This window comes from Macadamia integrifolia, chromosome 7 (assembly GCF_013358625.1).
Source record: "Macadamia integrifolia cultivar HAES 741 chromosome 7, SCU_Mint_v3, whole genome shotgun sequence".
In the NCBI taxonomy this organism is placed as follows: Eukaryota; Viridiplantae; Streptophyta; class Magnoliopsida; order Proteales; family Proteaceae; genus Macadamia; species Macadamia integrifolia.
Window position 1 is genome coordinate 15,485,762 of NC_056563.1, and position 25,239 is coordinate 15,511,000.

The 25,239-nt window shown below is 39.1% G+C and overlaps 1 protein-coding gene across 4 annotated transcripts in view; it reads right to left on the reverse strand.

Annotated features, from left to right (window-relative positions):
• Nucleotides 1-573: 573 nt before the first annotated feature.
• LOC122083688 (glyoxylate/succinic semialdehyde reductase 1) overlaps nt 574-25,239 on the reverse strand; it is a 42,221-nt gene continuing 17,555 nt past the window's right edge. For 2 of the 4 annotated variants that reach the window (XM_042651563.1, XM_042651562.1), the window contains exons 4-8: nt 23,340-23,441; nt 14,243-14,358; nt 12,356-12,434; nt 12,107-12,277; nt 574-891 (exon numbers count right to left, since the gene is read on the reverse strand). In XM_042651563.1, the coding sequence (XP_042507497.1) occupies nt 802-891; nt 12,107-12,277; nt 12,356-12,434; nt 14,243-14,358; nt 23,340-23,441 (558 nt within the window). In that variant the 3' untranslated portion in view covers nt 574-801. Of the gene's footprint in view, nt 892-2,553; nt 2,669-12,106; nt 12,278-12,355; nt 12,435-14,242; nt 14,359-23,339; nt 23,442-25,239 lie in introns of all 4 variants that reach the window. The other 2 variants (XR_006141701.1, XM_042651564.1) reach the window with 2 other exon arrangements.

Sequence of the window (25,239 nt, forward strand, 5' to 3'; positions counted from 1 at the left end):
GTGTAGACATTCCTACTCAGAATGGGGTCGTAGAAAGGAAAAATCGCCACCTATTAGAGGTAGCTAGATGTCTGATGTTTGAGACTTATATTCCACCTCAATACTGGAGAGATATTGTGTTGCCACCTACCTCGTAAGTCAGATGCCCTCTCGTGTTATGGCATCTCGATGTCTTGTTGAGGTATTAATGGGTTTTCATCTTTTGTCATGCCTCCCAAAGTGTTTTGATGTGTTGCCTTTGCACGGAATCACCAACATAGGAAGTTCGATCCCCAGGGGATTCATTGCATTTTTCTTTGCTACTCTCCTACTCAGAAGGGGTATCATTGTTCCCATCCTCCCACAAGACATTTGTACATTACCATGGATGTTGTGTTCCATGAATCAAAGTCTTATTACCATCCTTTGCCCATCTTCAGGGGCAGTGTCTATTGGAAGATGTGTCGGATGTGCCTCTGATTGTGCCTATGCCTCCTTTGTTGTGCCTTCTCCTTCGACAGTGGATGACATGCTTATTGAAGATGGAATAACTAGCCAGGAACAATATCAGTCCAATCCGTCTAGAGGGAGGCATGCAAGGTGATCCAAGTATATTAACATCAAATATTAGGTCTCAAACTCAACGTATGCGCTAGATATACAACATAAATCATGACATGCTTGAATGAAAGACAATAAAAAAAAAAAAAAAAAAAAAAAAAAAATTTGGGTCAAATAAAGGAGACTCAATTCCAGTATCATGAGCCACCACAAATCAGATCTTTAGTCTCTTTTTTATTCACATTACTCTTGCCAATTGCATTATTTAGAATGTCCTAAAGTCTTCACCGTCTCATAGATCGCTGAGAAATCATGGTCCCCAAATCCCATACTTCTTGCTTTCTTGAATGCCTACATACAATAAACAAATAAGCAAATTAAAAACAAAATACCCCCAAAATTATAGTGTTTGCAATCTTTTCAGAACACCCAATTCATTAGCATTACAACATAGGTGAACTCCCATCAAGAATCTTAACACCATAACAACTAAAGAGAAAAAAATATAGATAGATAGATATTGGTAAGATTTCATAAGACAACTTTACTAAAATACAAAGAACTAAAGTCCTTAAAATAATTTTCTTTTCAAGTTTATGTGGGACTATTACCATCATAGTAAATGTTGTCAGATGATACTGTGGTAATAAAAGACCTCTAAACCACCATACCAAGAAATTAAAAACCTAAGGAAAAACACAACCAAACCACATGAGAAGATATTTACATGGTTCAACGGGACAACATCTATTCATGGGGTATCTTATTGTATTCGTACCTTGTCTAAGTATGCCTAGATGTTAACCCATGTATTATTATTCCTTTTTTTTTTTTTTTTTTATCCTGCTGACCTTTTACCCCCACCCCCAAAAAAAAAAAAATAAATAAATCTTATACTTGGGGGATTGGGAGAGATAATAGAGGTTCTTATGATTGTTAGCACTTACACACCGCAAGTAACATTGGATGAAAGTAGTAACATATATTTTTGGGAACACATGGATGGATTAGTACAATGTTTTAGTCAAGGAGAATAGATAGTTATAAGTGGAGATTTGAATGGTTATATTGGGAAAGATCGTACAGAATATGAAAGAGTAAATGAAGGATATAGTTTCTGTGAAAGGAATGAGGAGGTGAGAATTTGTTTTGGCTTATGATTTATCCATAGTAAACACAAACTTTGTAAAGAGAGAAGCATTTAGTTACATTCAAAAGTGGGCATCGTAGTAGCCAAATAGAATTTTTTTCTAACAAGAATGACCAATAGGTTGTTATGTAAGGACTATATGGTTATATCGGAGGAAAGCCTAACCACACAACATAGATTAGTCATGGATATGTGTCTCTTAACTCAGAATCGTAAGAAAGGTGAGATTATTTTCCCTATGATAAGATAGTGGAGCTTAAAAGGAGATTACTGAAATCATTTAACGATAAATTAGTCAAACAAGAAAGGTGAGACTTTGATGGAGATGCTAATATGATGTGGAGTGAGAAAACTACTGGAATTAAGAAGGTTGCTAAAGACGTCTTAGGCGATTCTAAAGGAAAACATCATTCATCAAGGGAAACTAGGTGATGGGATGATAAGGTTTAAGCAACCATTAAGGCTAAGAAAGCTAATTTTAAGATATAGCACAGGACTAAGGATGTAGAGGATTTAAATAGGTATAATTTTGTAAGAAATGAAATTAAGACGATTGTGGAAAAAGCAAGAGCAAAGAAATATGAGGATATTTATAACAGTTTGAGCACAAAGGAAGGGAAAAACACAATATATAAGATGGCTAAAATGAGGGCAAAAAAATTAGTAGATATTTTAGCCATGTTAGATGCATTAAAAGTGAAGATGATAAAGTTCTTTCAAGGGAAGAGGACATCAAGGAGAGATGAAAATATTACTTTTATAACTTACTAAATGAAGACATTTTCAATAATAATGCCTTGGAAGGCTGCATAACCCATCAGGACACCACATGTAGTCAATATATATAGAAAAAATTAAGGTACCTCAATTGAAAGAAGCTTTAAGGAGGATGAAAATAGGCAAGGCACTAGGTCCAAATGAGGTCCCAATAGAAGGGTGAAGAGCTTGGGATTTCGTGGTTTATCTTCGCTTGTCAAGCTATTTAATAAGATTATGAGCACAAGGAAAATACCAGATTAGTGGAGGAGAAGCATTGTGGTTCTGTTTTACAAAAATAATGGTGATATTCAAAGTTGAAATAACTATAGAGGCATAAAAGTAACAATTCATACTATGAAATTATGGGAGAGAGTTATTGAAACTTGCTTGAGATGAGAAACTTCAATTACGGAGAACCATTTTTTTTTATGCCAAAAAGATCCATGACAAAAGCTATTTACTTAGGGAACTCATGTAAAGATTTAGAGATTACAAGAAGGCTATCCATATGGTCTTTATTTACTTAGAAAAATATTATGATAGAGTCCCTAGAGAGTTGATCTAGTGAGTAACAGAGAAGAGAAGTGTCTCAAGTAAATATGTGAACATAGTTAAAGATATGTATAATGATGTGGAGACTGGTGTACAAACTATATGAGGGTTAAGGTAATGAATTCCCTATTATAGTTGGGTTACATCAAGGATAAACTTTAAGCCCTTTTTACTTGCACTTATTATGGATGATTGAACTAGAGAAATTCAATATCAAGTTCCTGAGAGTATGTTTTTTCCTGATGATATTGTTGTAGTGGATGAGAAAAAATTGGAGATTATTGCCTTGCCGGACTTATGGAAGTCAACATTGGAATTAAAGGTTATAAATAAGTAGAACAACGGAGTAAATTGTGTGTAACTTTAGTTATACCAGGATAGATAATGAGTTGATGAAAATTGATGAGATGGAGATTCTGCAAAGTGAGTATTTTTAGGTATTTGAGCTCAATTGTAAATAAAGAGGATGATGTTTCATAGAAAATTAAAATATAATGAATAAAGAGAAGTGGTGCGCCTAGTATGTTGTGTGATTGATGTATTCTTTTAAAACTAAAAGAAAAAATTATAGGGCCATCATACGACTGGCTAAGATGTATGGTGTTGAATGTTGGGTTGTTCAGAAGCATCATATAGACAAACTTAGTATAACTAGGATGACAATGTTGAGATGGATGTGTGGCAAAACTAGGAAGCATCAAGTAAGGAATTATCAAATTAGAGCTGATCTGGGAGTAGCTCTGATACAAGATAAGCTAAAAGAAAGTCTTTAGGTGGCATGGGCATGTTTGGAGGCTTTTAGATGCTCCAGTACTGAAGAGTGATTTGATTAAAATTGAAGGAGCTAAAAGAGCTAGGGGTAAACCTAAAATGAATCTGGGTGTAGTGGTGAGGAAAGACATGCACAGCTTAGGCCTTGTATCAAGTACGACCTCAGAGAGAGATGATTGGAGGGTAAAGATCCATATAGTCTACCCCATTTAGTTGGGATAAGGTTGAGTTATTGAGTTGTACTCATGGAAAGATTTAGAGATTGCAAGAAGGATCTCCATATGGTTTTTGTTAACCTAGAAAAAGCTTATGATAGAGTCCTTATAGAGTTGATCTGGCAAGTACTAGAGAAGATAAATGTTTTAAGTAAATATGTGGACATAGTTAAGGATATGTATAATGGTGCGATGACTAGTGTAAGAACTATGGGGGGCAAAGGTTGCGAATTTCCAACTACAACTGGGTTACATCAAGGATCAGCTTTAACCCCATTTTTGTTTGTACTTGGCATAGATGATTTAACTAGAGACATTCAAGATCAGGTCCCTTTGTTTATGCTTTTGCTGATGATATTATTTTGGTGTGTTGTAAATTTGAAACGGTTTAATAACTTGTAATTTGGTTTTATAGTTAATGTTACACCCACGCCCTAATCCGGTCAAATTTGAACTTTTGTTAATAGGTGAAGCACCAGAGAGTGTCAGCACTGATGACCTATGAATTGCAACAGTTTACTGTCTGGAATAAAGGAATGACCCCTCTTTCTAGTGTAGATATTGCCGATCAAACTGGAAGGGATTCAGACCTCTCAAGCCTTGATGGTAAGTGACCTGAACACCCCTCTCAAATGACTCCAATGCATGGTGAACACTTCAAATAACCATATACAAGTCCCTAAGAAACCACCCTAGGTGTTGGCAAAAAGGGTTGTGAAACAGCAAAGTACAGCAGTTGATACTGTCCACCGGTAGCACGCACCAATTGGATAGTGATCTACCAATGACCATCAACTTGTGGTTCTTACTGTGCTAAAATGCATTCTTGCTCATGGGGCCCACAACACACATAGTGGCCTACTTTACCCTTGTCCCCACACTACATAGGACCTACCCTCTTGACTTGTACACCTTATGGGTCTAAGGTGGTGGGCCAATATGGCCTAACACCATATTAAGCCAATTTGGCCAAGGCCCACTGGGCAGGCAAACAAACCCTAATGGGTCTTACCTACAAATAGGGAGAAATGAGTCTTAAGCTCATTCCTCACCTGAGAAAAATGTGGGATGGGAGAGAAAGGAGGAAAAGGAGAAGAGGACCTCCAGCCACCCCATTGTTACCGATTGCCTCTAAAGTTAAGAGAACACCTTCCCAAACTTCTTTTCCTCTTCCATTTTGGGTTTGGGTAGGTAGAGAATCGGGGTTTAGCCGGGTTAGAGGGGTACATCTGGAAACCCCCACAGTTATGTGTCTCTTCATTTCCCCTTTCTCTATTTAGACCACAGTTTTTTCCTACTTTGTTTTGTGGGATCCATGTAGCCGACCTCATTGAGTTGGAACAAAGCTTAGTTTTTTGTTGTTGTTGTAGAGGGGTATGCCTCGACCTCAACGACTTTTGATGATTGGGATAGTGTGTATTACACTTCCCTACTTGTTTCCCGAGCCCCAGTATGAGGGTTTAGGGTTTAGGGTTTCAATTGAAGGACCGACATATCTCCCAAATGACCTAATAAAAATACGATCAATCGGGCTTTAATGGAAGGTGGGAAGACCCTTTACAAACCCCATAGAACAAATCACAGTAATCGGAGCCGAGATGGTTCATCCCCAAAAGTGTACAACACTTTCTGGGCTGCCATCGTAGGTCCACTACAAACCAATTCCTATCAACCAGTGGGTTTACTGATTGAAATCAACTTCTGTTTGTCACCAGTTGAAGCCACTGGTTGGAATAGACATCAACCGGTGATCATCAACTGGTGACCATCAACTGGTGGTGTTTGAGACCTAATGGGCCTCTATCCATCTCACCAATAGCACCCACCGGTAGGATAAGACACCTACCGATGGACCTTACTGAACTGTCAATCTTTTAAGAGACCCTCTTAGATACTTTTTAACGCTTGTTTACCATTGTAACTTAGACACAGACGACCACATTTGGTGATGCCTAGCGGGTATATCTCGGGGATCTTTACTTGGGAATTAACTCACCCGTTCAATAAACAAGGTGAGTGGTGGTCTGACCTTAATTTTAGAGTGTTTCAAATTAGAACTTATATATGCCATTACAAGCATGTGCTTTAAATTATGTAACATGTATGCTTTATTGAACCGTATAAGCTATTATATGAACTATTGTTATGTTGATTGCTATGTATAAGTGGGATCCGATGTGGCCAAGGGGAATTTCAATACCGTGATCACCACGTGGATGATTGCATCATACATTGGGTGCACATTAGAGCTAGGATTGGATATAGATAAGCGGTGTGGCCAATGGGAATTTTCGGTACTGTGTATCGTATACTAACTTCTTGTATGCTATAGGACATAGATGCAGTGAGGTCGATGGGAATTCCAGTACCCAATTCTATACTACCACCTATATCATTATGAAAGGCATATATGTGATTGTAGTTAGGTATAACATCCCTATGCTATGACCCCTTGCCAACAGGGGGTGAAGTGTTGGATAACCCACTGTGGTAGGTTCGATGAGATTTTCTGGAATGCCACCTTCGCAGTATAATGTGATCGTTGGCAGAGGCGGGAAACTATCTCAGCATGGACGATGGTAATTTCAATGTCATTGCTGCCAGGAGGAGCTTATCAGGGGTCTGCTAGGTGACCGATGGCGCATCCTGGGATCGGCAGGCTCCTAATCGCAACTTTAGTTTTCATCACTGGGTGATCGATGTGCGATTTTCGGGACTATGGATACTGCCTAATGTGTTGCAATTTATAAACCCGATTTAGATGTATGCTAGGTGGTTATAATAAAATGAGCTACATCACTCGCATCATGGCTTATATGTGACTTCTTGCATGAACCCCATCCCTCGCTAAGCTAATTGAAGCTCACATCACGTGCATGTTTCTTTTTTAGATGATGATGCAAGTACAGTAGTATCGATGAGTAGCGACATATCCTCTTCTATGGTCGACTATGATGGAGACTGGTGGACACCAGAGGCGAAGGAGCGTGACATGGATTGTGATTGCGATGCCTGTGCCTACAGTGCGCCATGACTGAGGGTTATACTTTCTGTCCTTATTTTGATATGTATTTGGGATGTTATACTATGGATAGTTATATGTATGTCTTGATAAAATTATTTGAGATAAAATTGTTATGAATCTAATACTATTATTATTTTAGGTATTTCTCCGGATTGAGACTTATTATTATATACTCTGATTCCGCTGCAATGATTTTAGATTTGGTTTTGTTATGGATTGTGACGGTTAAGGTACTGCCATCAGTGATCCTGGTAGTGTTATAGATAAGTGTCCTAGTCACACCACAGGTACCTAAGTGGGGGCTTATTTCTTATTTTTTTCTCATCCCTATCCCCTTAACTTTCTAAGTAGGCCTTAAGACTCTATTTAATTATCGAATTGCCTCCTTCCTTTGAATACTTTGGCTTATTTACAATTTTGCTACTATCTTGTTTAATTGGGTTGATTAGGGATGCAAGTGAGCCACAAAGAGCTTGAACCCACTTAAAGCCTACTATGAGCCCGGGTTGGGATTTTTAGCCCGCCCCGAGATTCCAAGGCCCAAGCTTAGGCTGAGCCTGGGAACATTCAAGATGAGGTCCCATGGTGATTTAACTATAAACATTCAAGATAAGGTCCCATGGTGTATGTTTTTTGCTAATGATATTGTTTTGCTGAATAAGACAGTAGTAGGGTTTAATGCTAAGTTGGAGTAATGGAGATCAACCTTGAAATTAAAAGCTTTTAAGATAAGTAGAACGAAGATGGAGTTTATGGTATGTAACTTTAGTCACGCTAACACGGATCACGAGATGATGAAACTTGAGTAGAGAGAGATAATGCAAAGTATTACTTTAGATAACTAGGGTCTGTTATACTCGTACCCTAAATTTCCTCTTTGTGACTAAATGCAGATGAGACACAGGAGGATACCTGTACCAATGGGTACTGGGTAGCAGCTGTCTTTTGCCGAGAAGGGAAGGATCACCCCACCTGTACCTACTACTCATGCTCCAAGAATTGAAAGGGTTTGAGAACATAGAAAAAGAAGTCAGTATAAGCCCTCAGACCTTAAAGGGAATTGTCCGTTCAGCCAATGGGTTCAATCCCACACAAGTGGACCAATTCAGTCTACACCGGCTGGCCTACAACAGCAGGTGGGCATCCACCGGTGAGTGTACTGGCCAATAACGGGTTAAATTATCATGGGGCTCAAGCCCTCGCACCCATACACCTCAAACCACTCCCAAATGTTAGGACAACTTGTTGGGGTGTAGATTAATGTGTCGAGGCACCCCGAGGTGGGCCCGTTAGTACCAAATAACGAATTAAACTGGTAATGAGTGAAAACCCTTTATTTCCCCAAACAGCCCTTAGGCAACTTAAGTTGCCATAAATAAAACCCCTTGCCCATTCATTTCTCTACCTACCAAATTAGAGCAAGAGAAGGAGAGGGAGAGTAAAGGAGGAGGAAGAAGGGAGCAAGGGATCACTTGCCAAGCTAAGGTAAGTCCCATTCTCTCTACCTCCTACACACTTGTCTCCCTCTCTCTCTCTCTCTCTCATTTCCATTCTCCACTAAGCCAAATGGGGAACCCCAACCAAATTCTCCCTACCCACCTACCAAAACTACAAATTGGGAGGGGTAAATGGTGTAAGGGACCTATCCTAGCATGATTGGTGGCTCACCTTGAGTGTATGGACCTTCCCCATAAAAAGCCCCATCTCAAATCCCTAATTTAGGCAACCCAAACCCTAGAGATGGAGCAATTGCCCAAATTCCCCAAAACCCATCCTTCCAACCAAACCCCATGTTTGGGAGATGAAATTGTACATGTGTATTGAGGGTTTAGGGTGATCGTAGGTAGGGTTGGTGGCCATTACATGAACCCCAAACCGAAATCCCCACAATGTGGGTTAACCTAGAGCCATAAAATGGAAAAATTGAGTAAATTTTGTGATCCTATGCTAGCTAATTCACCAAATTCGCAAACCAAAGTTAAGTGTGTGAGTGTTCCCTACATGAAAACCAACCCCATAATCATAAAACTAAATTGGAAAATTTTCAAAAAGAAGGAAAAATAGGAAATGGAGTTGGGATAGGCAACCCCCATAGAATCACACACATGTATACACTAAAAAGGACCCAACCAATCCATAGGCCAAATCTAGGCAGAGAACAGCATAAAAAGCTCCACCGGCTGTGGGCATCCACTGCTGAACCCTGTAGAGGAAAATATGAGATTTTCCCCCCTTTCAGTTTCATCAGCCGATGAGCACCCACCGATGAACCACCTTCAAACTAACTTTTGAATCCTTTTTTACTAGCCATTTGACCTATGGCAAGACCCTTCCTATGCTTGACTGAAGACCTAAAAACCCTATGTATCCTAGGAGTAGAACCGACTATCTGCAGGACAACATGGCACGAGGCTAGTGGCTTCCCGTAATCAGTCGAGACTCGAGGTGAGTGGGTGTTGTGTGTGTTTCACAGTGTTTGTAACATATTTACAAATGCGCATAATCATGTGCATTGCATATTATAAGTTGTTATTGTTGTGGATGTTAACTATGCATAATGATGTGTTTGTATGCATGTGTGTGTGAATGGGATGCAAGGTAACTGAAGGTTTGGTTCCGACACTGCACACCCAGGGTGTGTGTAAGTGTGTTGTGGAGATTAGGATACAGGGTAGCCGAAGGTTGGGTACCGACACTACATACCCATGGTGAGTGTGGGGTACATTATAGCTGAAGGTTTGGTTCCGGCATTGTATGCCCACGGGGTGTGTGAGTATGACTGTGATGTGACATGTATCATAATAGATTGCATTGGGCTAGGAGAACAACCCTGGTGCTACAAGCCTTGCCAATAGGGGTTTATATATTAGCTAATCCCACCGTCCGATGGACCGAGGTTAGGGGAATTTTCGGTGACCAAGGTGTTGAGGATGCTGGCGTTGTGACAAAACCCTACTCCGAAGGTTTGGTTCCGGGGTAGTGGTATACCCTACTCCGATGTGTGATTCAATTTAGTAGTATTATGGGGGATTATTAATAGGGTTTGCCGAGTAACGATGTTTGGTACCAAAACTAAAACGATCCTATCTCGCAAATAGCTTGTATTCTCTGGGACCAATAACGTACATTCGTGACTAAGGATACCACCTATGTTGCAATAGCATTGAAACCCACTATGGATTTAGAATCTATTGATTAGGCTTGTGTGCTAATAAACCAGATCATGACATCACATTCATCTGATTGCATTCATATTGGTGTGGTTGAGCATTGATATTGGTTTCATTTCATGTGTTGTTGTGATTGCTTGTGTGTCCACCCCTCACTGGGCTTCAGAAAGCTCACCCTATTTGTTACACCCTTTTTAGATGGTGATCTAGGGAACCATCCTGAGGCTGTGGCCGAGGTGCCTGTCCTCTACGGAGATGATCTTTGGGTCGAGGAGCTGGCTATGCACGAGGTTGATTGCGTATGTGATGAATGTGCTTTTGAAGCACCTTGAGGATGATAATACTCGTCTTCTCCTTTGATTCTTTTGGTGTACATATTTGATGTAGCCCTAGAGGCATAATTGTAATTATGATCCATTGTGGAAAACATTCTTTTGTGTAAATATGATAAATATCAATAGAATTCAACAGTTGTGATATATTACTGTTTTACAATCTATGTGGATTGTAGAATCTATGTGGATTGTGGACACATGTATGTGTCCATGCCACCAGCCTTCAGGTAAGTGGAGGCACAAGGTCAACCATAAACAAGGATAGTGATATTGAGGATGATGTTTCTTATGACTTGACATGCTGATATCTTTAATTGTTAAATGATTATTCTTGCTCTAAGTTATGAGAAGGATTACTTTAAATTATTAAATATGATGCATTGCTAGACTAGACGCTGTAGTCGGCTTAGAAACGAATGCATTGGTGGCCCGTGGAATGGGATGCAGTGGCACTATGTAGTCGTATTATCTCATATAGAAGCATGCAGTTAGGAATGTCATATCCCTGTGCTACGACCCTTCCCCGCAGGGGTTTAGGTGTTGGGTATATCACTAAGGTGAAATAGAGCTATTTGGAGGGCAAGGATTCATGTAGCTGACCCTATTTAGGTGGGATTTCCTTCTTTTTTTTTTTTTTTCTTACGGATCCATGTAGCTAGCCCCATTTAGTTAGGATAAGGTTGAATTGTTGTTGTTCTTGTAAGTAGGAAAATTGTTTGAGTTGATTTCAGTTTCCTATTTTATGAGTATCTATTTTCCTATTTATATGCATGTACCTATTATTGGGATTTTAGAATTGAAGAATAAATTTAATAGTGAGTTTGTGGTGGGCTAAGGCATAGGCCTGCTGGTCGTGTGACGTGCATGTTCCTTTTCTCCCTCATCTCTTTTCTTCTTTCTCCTACCTTCCCTTGCGAGATCCTTTTCCTCCTTCCAATTTCCATGTACAACTCCCTTATGTTGTTTTGGTTCCAAGTTAGTCCATCTTTAATTTATTATTTCCTATCTATCCTTCTTTCTTTGTCTTCCTAAATAACCATTGAGATTCTGATTAATACGGTTCTGCCACTCCCCCTTCCAAACCTAAATATATTTATGGTCTTACACAAATTCTTGGTTTGGGTTATTCAGTATATTTCCAACAACCATAGTTGTGAAGGTGTCACCTTCAGTGCCTTTGTCGCCTAAGTTGCCTAGGCAGGCATCTTGGTTGCCTTATTGGTGTCACCTTACATCCTGGACCACTCTAACGCCTTGGGTCACCTAGACTCCGTGACAACTATGTCCACAGCAATCCCAGAACAGGGTTTTTTGAACCAGGGATTTCATCATTGAGGTCTCCCTGTCCATAAAATCTCAGCCCCCGTCTAAGCTGCCATGTGGCAGAAATAAATGCGCACCCAGAGATTTGGCATGTTGGTTGCCAAACACAAAAAACCATCCCCAGGGATTTCACTGTTTTGTTTTGCACTGATTTCAGGATTTAATTTCTCGGTTTCTATATCCACCTAGCAGCAGTGACAGCTTCCCTATCTCTGAGTGTGACAGCAAAGTGAAGCAGCAAAAAGAGAAAATGGAATGAGAAAAACCTCATTCGCAGCTGCAGCTACAGGCATTGATACCCCATTTTCGTCCCCCAGTGCAAGAGCTAATCTCATATCCTTCTGCTGATGCTTCAGAGGAAAAGCAGGGGCATAATTGTTCTGGATCATAGCTGGTCCTTTCATCTTGAACATTGGAGTAGCAATAGCACCCAATTCCTACAAAGATCCAAAAATGGACAGTTAGCTTCACTTTCAACAGAAGCCCAAAAACAGCTGTAGCAACCTTTTCCTCACCAATACGTCAAGAAGTGTTTGCTGGCTCAGTCCACTTCTGTCAGAAAGGACCAGCCCCTCAGAAAATGCATTCATCATGCTGCAGGGAACAAAAAACTTCCATTTAAATAAATGTGACTTCATCATCAAAGATTGACCAAATACATCACTTGGGGGAAAGAGGGGAAAAAATAGGTCCATAGATTTCACATAGGTCTAGAATGATATCATGAGTAAATATAATAGAAATAGAAAGAAAAGCTGCACAGAATTGGATACCTAAGAATGTCCTATTCTTAGGTCCCATTCAAGTGATAGACCTATTACACAAAAGAACCTACCATAAAATGGAAATTTTTGAATGACAAGCGGAGGGTGTAGGCTGTAGAACTGCAGGAGTTCCTCTGTTCTAGTATAAGGAAATCCATAATAAAAGCATTTTTTAAGGCATTAGAAAATAAAGAATACACCCATCCACCTAATGCCGGTTATCTTTTCAGTGGAAACATGCATTTAATGACAAACATTTGTCCTTTCCAGGGAATGGGCTATTTTTTTTCTCTCTAAGGCCAAGTACACTGTTAATAATATAGATTTCTGTCATCCCGTACTGTATATGCTAGTCTGAGGCCAAACAGCTTGTTACAACTTTCCAGTGTCGTCAGTGCATTATCAACTGCATTACCAGAATCAAGCACTTGCACAATTACAATTTTTGACAAAACACTCCAACCATAGAGAGAAAAAAAGTAAGCAGAAGTGGAAGCATTGGCTTTGACTGCAGAATATAAAGTGAAGAAGAAAACTTGCTATTAACATATCCTTTGTTATTCTTCAGTAGATTACATTTTGAAAGAACATGTAATATTGGAAATATTCTCTTTACACAAGCAGCACAGAATTGTATAGGGTAGTCAAGTGAAGATACTGATACTTGATTGAATTCCAACATTATTCAAATCTTGCCATTCATATGTCCATGCCTTCTAAATCACATTTTAGTTGTTCAGCACATTCTCCAGTATGTTAATGGTTTTCTATTTTCCTAAGATTAGAGGTTCATGACATTCATTAGATCTTCTTATGTTTTTTCTTTCATCATTTTAATGTAAACATTGCAAGAGTATGCAGCATCCGAAGTTCCATGCAATTGCCTTTAGATGACACGTTTTTACTCATTTCACATTGAAGAAAAATTCATTTAGGAGAGGGAAACAAATCAACTACCAGAACTAGAAGCCCCAAATCAAAGCAGGGATAAAAGATCCCAAAAGAAGAAATAAAAAGAAAAAATGAAAAACAAAAACTCGAAGAGAAAAAGACAGAAAAATACTAAAGTTGGAACATCAAGGCCAAAATCTGTTGCAGAGTTGGTAAGATAAATAAGCGGCGACTCACATGAAGATGCAGGAACAAGCCACTTCTTTTCTTCTCTTTTTTTTTTTTTTTTTTGGTGGGGTGGGGGTGGTGGGGAATGGGGTGGGGAAAGAGAGGGTTAGCACTTCATATTATACTTTTTTTATAAGGTAAATTATCTTAAAATTCATTCGCAATAAGACACTTTGTTCTCCACTATATCCGAAGGATATGACAGAAATTCAATAACAAGGCTATGATGCTTATATTATAAACTAGATGGTAAGACGTGGCTCTTGGTGTTACTTCTGCCATCTGGCTTTCATTTTGGCATGGCAACTGTAGCATAGGCCAGAATCCAGATGCCACCATTCCCACAATTTTTGTCAAATAAAAGTTTTGTTTCCAATTCCCATTCCATATTTTCTATTGTTTCAGGAAACTAACATATTCTATACATCACAAATTTGTACTCCTCCTTAAGTCCTCTACATACTCCAGCATGTGAATGCAACCTTCAATTAAAACAATCTCAACTTGACATACCATTACCTGCCCATTATCATGTTAACCACAAGTTTCATCTTTGCCCCATTGCCAACCTGCCCCAAAAAGAAAGACTTCTTTCCCATGACATTGAAAGCAGGGATGGCTTCATCATATAAGGACTGCGTTTGCAAACAGATTGGAAAGATGCATTAGAAATATTGAGAGATTTAGCTGATGCAGAGTGCAAAACATAAGACCTAATAGAGATCCATATAAACAATTAACACGATAATGACCTTAAACTTTTATTGCAACCACTAATCTCCATCGAATAAATCCATACCAACAATCAAAGAAGATTAACCACAAGTTGAAAATGAGAAAGTGAATGGCTGTTCTTCGGAGATTTAAAGGTGTAAGAATTTCATACTTGCACAGAAAATAGAAGGGCTTTGAGATCAAATTACGCATGTCTTTATATTTATACTTTAACCTTAAGTAGATCCAAATACTGAAACTTATGAAGGCTTTATTTGGAAATTGAAACCAGAGATCCAATTACTAAAATTATTAATTTAAGACCAGAGATCCTTAAAATTGTCAAATTGAAAGAAAAAATTTCCTTTCACGTGTGGTGCAGTGTCAAAGTTCCCAAATGGTTAGACTGCTATATATTCACAAGCACACTGTTAACACTAGTTCGCCACTCTAACAAACAGAACTCTGTTCTAACATGTAGTTTTGTATCTTTAATATTGTATTAACTTTTCAAAGACTACTGGTCATTTGAAATTGAGACTTTACCAGTGAGATGGACATGATGTTTTCTATCACATAGAACCCAAACCATTTGTGCGACAGCCCTTTGATTGGCTCAATAAGCATGCAACCACTGTGATGTAGGAGATTCCTAGGTGACTAGGTTTCCTACAAGATTAACTAACTAGGTAGGGTTAACTCAAGAGACTTGGGTAAACAGGACAAAAGAAACTCAGCAAACAAGATTTAACATGCAACATAGAATGAGACTAATAGACAAAGTAGCAAAAAAGCAATAATAATCTAGGAAGAAAAACACAAACTCAATCAAGCTTCAAGGGGAAATATGGGGTAGGGAACATGGCAACAATCAAAATTAGGCTACAACACTAGTTTATTAAGCATCAAAAGTAGATAGAAACCCCATGCTATATGCTCTAAGATCAGTTATACTAGTAATAAGAAGAAAGGCAAACAATGTGGTAAATAAAAGGTTAAACAATGGCTAAAAGGGGGGGTGGGTTTTAATGGAAGTAACAGAGTAAATAATGAGGGGATAATTGAGGGAATGGGAGGGTTTATTCTATACTTATCTGCTGCCCAGGTCTGAGAATAAAGAAGACAGCCCAGATTTGAAGATGGTGTCCAGCAGTAATTCGTTCATTAAAAGGAGATCAGCAGCAGCCCAAGTGATGATCTATCCACGTAGTATGGCCTTCAGTTGTTGCAAACAGAGGCTGCAATAGTGCAGCAGTAGTAACAGAGAATAACAGCAGCATCAACAGAGATTAACAGCAGCAGCAGAGAACATCCAACGGTGGTAGACAGTAAACAGCAGCAGCAGCAGAGAACATTCAACAGCAGTGGACAGTAGACAGTAAACAGTAGCAGTAAAAGGGAAATGGAAGAGAGAGAGGGAGGCGAGAGAACAGAGAACAGAGAGAATAAAGAGAGAAAAGGCGAGAAAGAGAGTGAGAAAGACGAGATTGAAAGAGAGAGAATCGTGAGGGGTGGGGGATTTGCTCCTTGGCTGTTTTTCAATTCACATTCATTAATTAGAACCGTGGCCAATGGCCTTACATAAATAAGAGACTAATTACTAAAAAGAAAAGATTATTCTAGGAATGCTATTTCATAAACAAAGAAACTTTCTAAAAAGAAATCAATAGGATAATTACTTAGTTTCCTAATTAACTTAAAGACTCAAATAAACAAAATCCTAGGAAATAAAACTAATAAACTATCGGATTTGGTGGGGGCCATACAATCTTGGCAAATTTTGGAAGGAGAGGACTTGATCCAGCGCTGGGAAGGCTGGATTGAGCCTTCCTTTATTCTTCTTATTTCTTCTTCTTCCTTCTTCTAATCCTCCAGGTTGGGTCTTCTTCTTCCTTCGGCTGTACGTCTTGATGTCCCCATCACACTAGGAGGCCCAAGCTGAAATTCAATAAGACCAGCTAAAGGCCTTCGATTTATGGTCCATTTAAGGGACCAATAATGGGGAGAAAGACTTCTTTCAATACTATTTTGAGCTTTAGTTAAGCAGGGGCCAGATAGTAATGAATGGCACCAGATGAGGACATTGTTGTAATTTTGATTTAGTTCCCTTGGGGTTAATGAAACTTAAAAGAGAAGCAAAACTTCTACATTAGCTTCTTGAAGAAGCAATACATTACCTTTCCAGTAAGTAAGGTAGTTGAGTCCTTGGTTAACTTCTTAAGAAATGTATATCTTAGCTTCTTAATTAAGCAAGTCAAGTGATTGAGTCCTTATTTAATATAAAAGTAGTATTCCCAATTGTTCTAAGGATGTTGTCAAAGAATTGAATGACATTTGCAATTGGGAGGAAGAGTTGTTCCTTAGAATTCCTAGGGTTTGCCCAGGTACTTTCTTCTCTTCCATCATTCTCTTATTCTGTTCTCTATCAAATATTCTTCTGCTTTTTGATCTTCAATTGAATCTTCCCTCTTAATAATTTCTCTTTTTTCTTCCCTCCTCTTACTATCCTGGTTTCTTCTCTACCATTTATGTTTTTTTTTTTTTTTTCCTTTTTTTTTTTCCTTTTTCCTTATTGCTTGCTTCTTACAAATCTGATCTAGAACAACCAGAAAAACAGAGCAGCAGCAAAGATTCACTCACAGGTCACTAAACCTCTGCTTTCTTCCTTAAATGTACTAGGAGTATGTGACTATATTGCATTCTTCTCTTCTCTTCTTGTCTTCTTTCTTCTACTGCTTTTTTTTTTTTTTCGTTGAAACCCTGGAGAAGGAAAGGGGTTTCAATCACAGACAAAAGGGGAAAAGGGGGCTTATGTGGGAACCAAAGGGAGGTGAAGCTTAGGTCAGTGGCATTTTATTTTTTATTTTTTTGGTTCTCAGTTCTCGACAGAACAGGAGAATGGGAAAGAAGGTAGAACAGGGAGAATAGGATGGGAAGGGAAGAAGAAGGGAGGTTGCTTGGAGTAAGGAATGGGATCCTTCGGCTTTGATACCAATTGATGGAGGGCCAGAAGGTGAAAGGAAGAAACCCCTGAGATAGGTCTCATAGTCGCAAGGGAAAGAGAGAAATTGCGCAAAGAAGGGGGGGGGGGGAAGAGAAATCGTAAGCACAGCCCTCAAGCTTCAACTACATAAGCTTAATTCATCTTTTCATTCTCTGATTTGTCCATTGGTTACAAACCATTATATAGGGAAATAAAGACAAAATAGAAACTCAACTGAAATAGGAAACTATCCTAACAAAGCAAACCGACTCTACTCCTAACTCTTACGTATTCTACTTCCTAAAATAAACAAAATAAAATGAAGTAGAGATATACTTCTAAATAAATAAGCTACTAAAATCCTACTAGACCCAAAACCCAAATATGGATCCAGTTTATCTCTGTCTGGATACCCAGATGGCTTTGGATCGGCCCATGGGTGTGCAATTTGCATCAAAATGGTTTACCCAGAGATATGGGATTGATTACCAGGAGACATTTGCTCCGGTTACCAAATTAAATATTGTTCGAGTATTACTATTATGTGCTATGAATCAAGGATGAGATTTTCAGCAACTTGATGTGAAGAATGCCTTTCTCCATGGTGAACTTGATGAGGAAGTTTATATGGATATTCCACAAGGTAACTCTTGTGGAAAAACCCAAGGCAAAGTGCGCAAGTTGAACCATGCACTTTATGGGCTGAAGCAGTCACCTCGAGCATGGTTTGGCAGGTTTCATAAGGCTATGATCTTTGTGGGTTATAAGCAAAGCAACGCTGACCACACTCTGTTCATTAGAAGATCTGGAGATATGATCACTATTCTCATAGTTTATGTGGATGATATTATAGTAACCAAAAATGATGGTGATGAGATCAGTCGGTTGAAGAATTTTCTTGAATGGGAGTTTGAAATAAAGGATCTGGGAAAGCTAAAGTACTTCCTTGGGATTGAAGTTGCTCGTTCTTCAAAAGGCATATTTCTATCTCAAAGGAAGTATGTCACAGATCTGTTATCTAAGGCTAGGTTATTAGGTTGCCATCCTTCTGATACTCCTGTGGATGCCAATGCACAGCTCAAGGACAAAGAGGGTGAACCTGTTGATAAGGGTCATTATGAACAATTGGTAAGCAAGTTGATTTATTTCTCTCATACACGGCCTGATATTGTTATTGTTGTGAGTTTGTAAGTCAGTTCATGCATGATCCTTATTCTTCTCATATGGAGGTTGTCCTCTGCATTTTTCGGTACTTGAAGCCAACTTCAAGGAAAGGAATTCTTTTATGTCCTCATGGTCATCTACGAGTTGAGACTTATACAGATGTTGATTGGGTAGGATCTCCTGACCGAAAGTCCATTTCAAGATATTGTACTTTTGCAGGAGGAAATCTTGTCACTTGTGTAGCAAAAAGCAAAATATGGTGACAAGATCCAATGCTGAAACAAAGTTCCATGCACTAGCATAAGGAAACTGTGAGTTGTTGTGGCTCCGAGGTTTTCTCTAAGACCTTGGTGTTACTGTTCGTCTCCCTATGATGTTATATTGTGATAATAAGGCTGCAATTAGCATTGCTCACAACCCATTACAGGCTTACAGCATTACTGTACCAAACACGTGGAGATTGACAGACATTTCATCAAGGAGAAGTTAGAAGATGGGATGATTTGTGTACCCTTTGTGAAGTCATGTGATCAATTAGCTGATGTATTCACTAAGGGTTTGGGGGGAATTTTTTCATCCTTTTTTAGTCAAGTTGGCCATGTGTGACAACTATGCTCCAACTTGAGGGGGAGTGTTCAAATATATAATTAATATGTGATGGCGGAATATTAGGGTTTTTCCCCTCTACAGATTCTAATTAGTAGAATCGGTTAGAGGGGGGCATACAGCATACTGGATAAGGTTTCTGGATGTTGTTGTTGATGGCGGTGGTGGTTAGAGGGGGGGCATATTGGTAATTTTTGTTCCTCTTATTTCACTATAAATAGAAAGCTTAGGGTGGAAAGTCGATCCATCCAAGCATTCAGCCCTAATACTACTGTTAACATAAAGTTTTTCATTCTATTATGTGCAAGTTGGGCATGTGTGATATTCATGCACCAATTTGATGGGGAGTGTTGTAATGTGGGAATAAGGGTAGAACTATCAATAGGGGCATACTTGTCATTGTAATGTCTTAAAACCCTAATCGTACTACTATAAATAAAGGAAGGCTTGGTGTCAATTGACACAAGTCACAATTCCCCAAATCAACAGTATCAGAGCCCAACCTCGCCATTTAACCCTACATTCTCTAGGCCAAATTGGTGGGAAAATTGTTATTTTATTCGTCGGTGAAGGGCAGAGTGACAATTTCATCTCACAGTCTATGGGGGAGACGTTATCGAAGATCATCAAATAATCGTTGAATCGAAGGATGATGTTTTCATCGAATTTTATATTTCTCCATATTTTGATGACAGTGTGACACTTATTGCAAGGAGTTCGATTCTCCGAAACACATCATCAGAGTTGGTCGACAATGATTGGAAGCTCGACAAATATTTTTCATTTTGAAGCAAATGTATGTATGTAAAGTCCCTCTCATCTACAACACAATTTTGTTTTTAAGGGGTTATAACATGATAACTCCTTAAAGCCGATCAAAGTGACACCCATAGTGCAGCCTCGCGATGAATTGAGAGAAGACAATGCAATCCCTCAGTCACTGAAGCAAAAAAAAAAGCAAGGATATGTAGAGGACTCCTTGAACACACCATTTATGACTGATAATGTTTGATAGGATGAGAAGATAAAAATTTTGAATCGTTTCAAAGAGAAAGCTCCACAACTCGAAGACTACATTCCATATGTCTATGAGTTTCCAAGGTTTTATTATAAGTTGACATCATGTGAAGCTCATTCGTCGACTCTACAACACTCGAGGTCGAGTTTTTTTACAATTCAGGGAGAATTGATAAAATATCGTATCTATACGGGTGAACCTGATTGGAGGCCCAGCTAGACCAAGAAATCTGTTGGGGATATGATGTCTATAATTCCATCTATGGAAAAAGTGGGTCGAAGGACTTATGGGTATTTCTATAAAGTTCCCATATAGGATGTCACTATATATTACTAGCAAGGTTTTCTTTCTCTGTAAGCAATCTCAAAGAGGTATGAGGATAGCACTACAAACCCATTCTCCATTGATAGTGAAGCAGGATCTCATCTCACCAAGGACGTAGGCAATCTTTCCTAACCTCGTAAATCTGTGTGCATTGATTGTTCTTGTTTTTCCATTACTTTTTGCATCATTTTAGAAATTGTGTTTCTACAAAACCAAGGTCCAAAATTGGGTTTTGGGTCATGAGATTTTTAGGATTTTTTCTATTATAGGATAATTATGTAATCTTTTATTGTATTTAAGTATATTAAGGAGGAGAACTGTTTTAGTTTATTTCAGTTTCCTAGTTTAAGAGTTTTTATTTTTCAGAAGTGCAATTTTCCTATATCATTTGCATATCCCTTACTTTTGGGATTTTGGAATTAAAGAATGAATTGAATGTGAGTATGAATCCCCCTGCTTCATTCTTCTCTTCCTCCATCTTCTTATTCTTTTATATTCTGTTTCCTTGTTGAGTTTACTAACCCCATACCCCGGTATCTGTTTCACGGAACCAATACCCCCCCCAATCCCCTTTCTTTTATTCCTAAGAGTTGAGCTGGAAGTGCCTCTGGTATGGGCGACCCTATCCCCCAAGTTCCAGCTCCTAAGACCTCTTCTATCTTCAGATTGCAGCCAAGTTTCAGATCTAAAACTACAGGTACCGACAAATTCTGTAATGCAGGAGTAGATTACAAGATACTAACACCCACGAAATATACCTCAAACAATACAAAAGTGCACCTCACAAGGTAGAGATTTATGACCCACAGAACTTAACAACCTCCATGGGTGGAATTACCATCAGAGATACTTAAGAAACAAATCAGAAATAACCCCCATAAGGATGAAAGCAACCCATGGAACAAGAGTTTAATAACCCACACAAGACCCAACAAAATAGAGCCCCAAAAGTTACACCCAAAAAACAAACCCTATGGGAGAGAATAACCCTGCGCAGGAGATATAGGAGAATACCTGCAGTTGCGGCTGTGGAGCTCTATTGAGGCTGAGACTTGGGTCAAATGTAGGCCTGTAGGGGAGGGACAAAACCTCCAAAGATGAAGGGATTCTGTCGGCTGGTGTAGGAGATCTGCCGATTCTTGATTTCTGGCCTCTGGAGAGAGAAAAGGTCAAGAACTCCAAGAACTGATGCTGTCCTGCTTGGGCAGGTCTGAGAGGAGGATCGAGGGATCCTTTAAGCACTAGGAACAGCCGCTGGAAAGGCCTGAGTGAACTGAGACCTGATGTGAACAGAGGGCTGTCGGCTGGGCTGTCAAGAGAGAGAAAAGCCAGCTGATCGATCCTTGTTTTTGAGAGTCATCTTGGGCTGTCGATTGAGGTGCTTGGCTGGACAGAACTAAAGGTTGAAGGGCAGATTTGGAACTCTTTATTAACAGCAAATAAAACAGAATTTATAAGTAAAAAAAAAAAAGAAAAGAGACAACGTGGGAGAGGGGGTGGCTATCTCAGCCTAGGCTTCTCACCCATAGCTATCTCAGCTGCTCTAAGCATTTAGTTGCAAACTCTCTTTCATTCAAAAATCTCCAATAATGGTACATATGCCTCTCTATTTATAGAGGAAAAATTTACAATCATACTAAGACTAGGAGCTAGTTTCCAAAAAGGACTAGACACTCCTACTACAACTAGGAATTCAAAATAGGACTAGGACTTGACTTTATGACTCCAACATGGAGTAGGACTAACTAACTAATAGTCCATATAGGACTTTACAACCAACCAATGGCCTAATGGGCCTTTATTAAATTAAATAACAACTAACTAAACTAATGAATTAAATCCCGTTTTCCTACCTTCTACCCATAATTTAGGCCCATTAAAGTGGCCCATTTCAAAGAAAACTCATGGATCAAAGGCCCAACACATACATAACACAACCCAAGGCTTATTTGCAATAAAATAAGTCCAAGTGACTTATCTACATCATTCTGCTTCAGGTTATCCTACCATCTTTCCAGCCTGTAGTTTCGAGTGATTATCTAGTGGATTCGATAGAGCTTTTATCTGCAAACCTTTGCCTGAAATTTCAGACCAAATAGAGGTTTGTAGAGGGATTTATATCGATTTGAGTTTCTTCTCCGGCCACTAGGTATTCACATTCGAAGGTTGAAGACAACCTTGTGATCGTTTCTTGTCACCAAAGTCATCCCCCAGGATCTGGTTTTGGTAGAACCAGAAACTCCCAGTAGCATGGCTGGCCCATCCCAAGTCTGGTTGGCCCGAAGGCCTAAAGGTCTGGCTTGCGGACCAGGCCTTGAAGGATTCGTTCGGCTGTACTTCAGCCCTAGGAATCAATCTACATCAGGTATTGTACCTGAATTTTTACTGCCCCATCGATCAGAGCTTATGTGGTTGTTGGTTGTTGATTTTCTTCTAGGTATGGTTTATAATATTTTATTTGCCTCTCTCTCTCACACACACGCACAGGTACACAAGTATTCCCATCTTCTTCTTCTTCACTTTCATTCAAGGATTTATTGTTTTCCCTATCTCTCTATATAATCAGTTTTTTTTTTTTTTCCCATAAGGTTTCTTATTTTTATTTTCTATAATCTAGGATGTGGGTAAGTTATACCATTAAGAATTTAAGATTAACAAAAATATTTTGAACAAAAAAATTGATGCTTTTCTTCCTCATATTTCAAATCCTTTAATTAAATCAATCTACTCAAATCTCTTTGGTTATTTCATGCAATCCTACTAGGCAACCAGAAATGCTAGAGAAAAAAAAAATGTATATGAGTTACCATTTCCCCAGCGGCGAGAATGACTAATTGACCGTCTTCAGCTGGCTTTTTGCTACCTGAGACAGGAGCTTCAAGGAAGTAACCTCCCTTTTTTGTAATTACCTGATAATGAGAAGAAAAAAAATGATACTTCTTTCATTTAGAGATAACTCAGGAAAAAAAACCCTCAATCATCTGAAACCAACCAAGGTAAGTAAGAAAATCTTTATGATGTAGGGAGTTACCTAGAGGCTAGGGTTCCTACAAAGACTGACTAGGTAGACTAGCTTAGACGGTATAAGGTTTAGGATTGGGCTGAAAGTAGGGAGGGGCAGCAACATGCATGATAACCATAGAGATCACAACAGGATAATACCATAGCAATAATCAACAAAGAAACCACAGCTGAATGCAACAACTCAACAAGTTATCAATGGGAATATGGAGATGGGAACATAGACAGCAGAGTATCAAACTGAATGCATGCCTTTCAATGTTTCGTAACTATAAGATGCCATACTAACCTGTGATATGTCACCAATAACAGGACAGCAATACCCAATGTGTAGAAAATCCATTAACTAGTGGTGCGAGTGATCTATGTTGGAATCAAAGAAAAATGGGGAATGGGGTCATGCTGATTTAATAAATGGGCAGGAAAAAAAGAGACAGAGAGTGAGAGAGAGAGAGGGAAGAGGATTTTTCTTTTGGGGGGGGGGGGGGAAGAAGCAATCCATGATGGAGAGGGAAGAGTCCATGAGCACCATTCAGTTTTGCTTCTTCTTTTTTTTTTTCCCATTAACAATTAAAATTGGCCTTAGGCCTTACAAACTAATATAAACTAAAAAGAAAAATAATCCTAGTCATCCCCAATAAAATTAGGAGTCATATTTTAATTTACTCTCAAAAAGGGATCCCTAATCAAATCTAATAAGTTAGGAAAGTAAATAAAGGAGTCCTAATCTAATTCACCAACTTAGGAAATAGTAAATAAAAGGTGCAAGTTTTCTTTCCAAAAAAAAGGAATCAACAAAAGCTGAAATCTCGATTTGGCATTCTCTCTAGCCTCTTGCGTTGGCTGTCCAGGTGGGGCCCATGTCTAGCTGTCAAATTCCATAACTGAAAAAATACTTCTCCATAGAAAAGTCAACACTCTCAGTGTGTGTCCCATGGTGATCCCCAATCCTCCAACCAGACAGAACCTGAGCTGGGCTGGTCTCTGCATCGTCATCTCTGATAGACTCGGAAATCTGAGCTGATGTCCCCATCACTTTAGGAGGCAATGGAAGAAAATGCCAGTGGATATGAACACTCCACACTTGAGCTACCCACCGCCCACCCCAAACCTTCATATCAAAAGAAAAACTTCAATAATGGTCTTTGATATAGGAGCAAGGTACCAGCAGCAGTACCAGAGGAGGAAGAAGACCAGATCAGATTCCAGAACTTGAAAACCTATGATATACTCTGACCATGAAGGAATCTGACAGCCTGCGTGATGCCTATCAAAGGTACATAAGGAAGTAGCAAAGAAGAAAAAAGAGCCTAAGGCAACTCAGTAACTCAGTTCAGTTGACCCAGTAATGAACTTGGTTGTGGACCTGGTTCACCAACTTTTGGTTTAGCTTTGAGCCAGCTGCAGTCTCTCCAATCATGGGCCACTTCTGTTAATTATTTTATTGTTTATTCTTCTTTTTTCTTTTTTTCTTTTTTTGGTGAATAGTAAATGCATTAAAAGAAAGGGGAGGGAAAATATAGGCCCAAAGGGTAAGTTACAAACCCAATGAGGGATACAAAAAGCCCATAAAGGGCACCAATTAGGGCCCACATGGCCTAAAAGAACTTCTACATCCCGGACTGGATGCCCAACCAAAGGAGAAGGGAAAAATAGTCTGAACTAGGAAGAGAAAACCAAAAACCC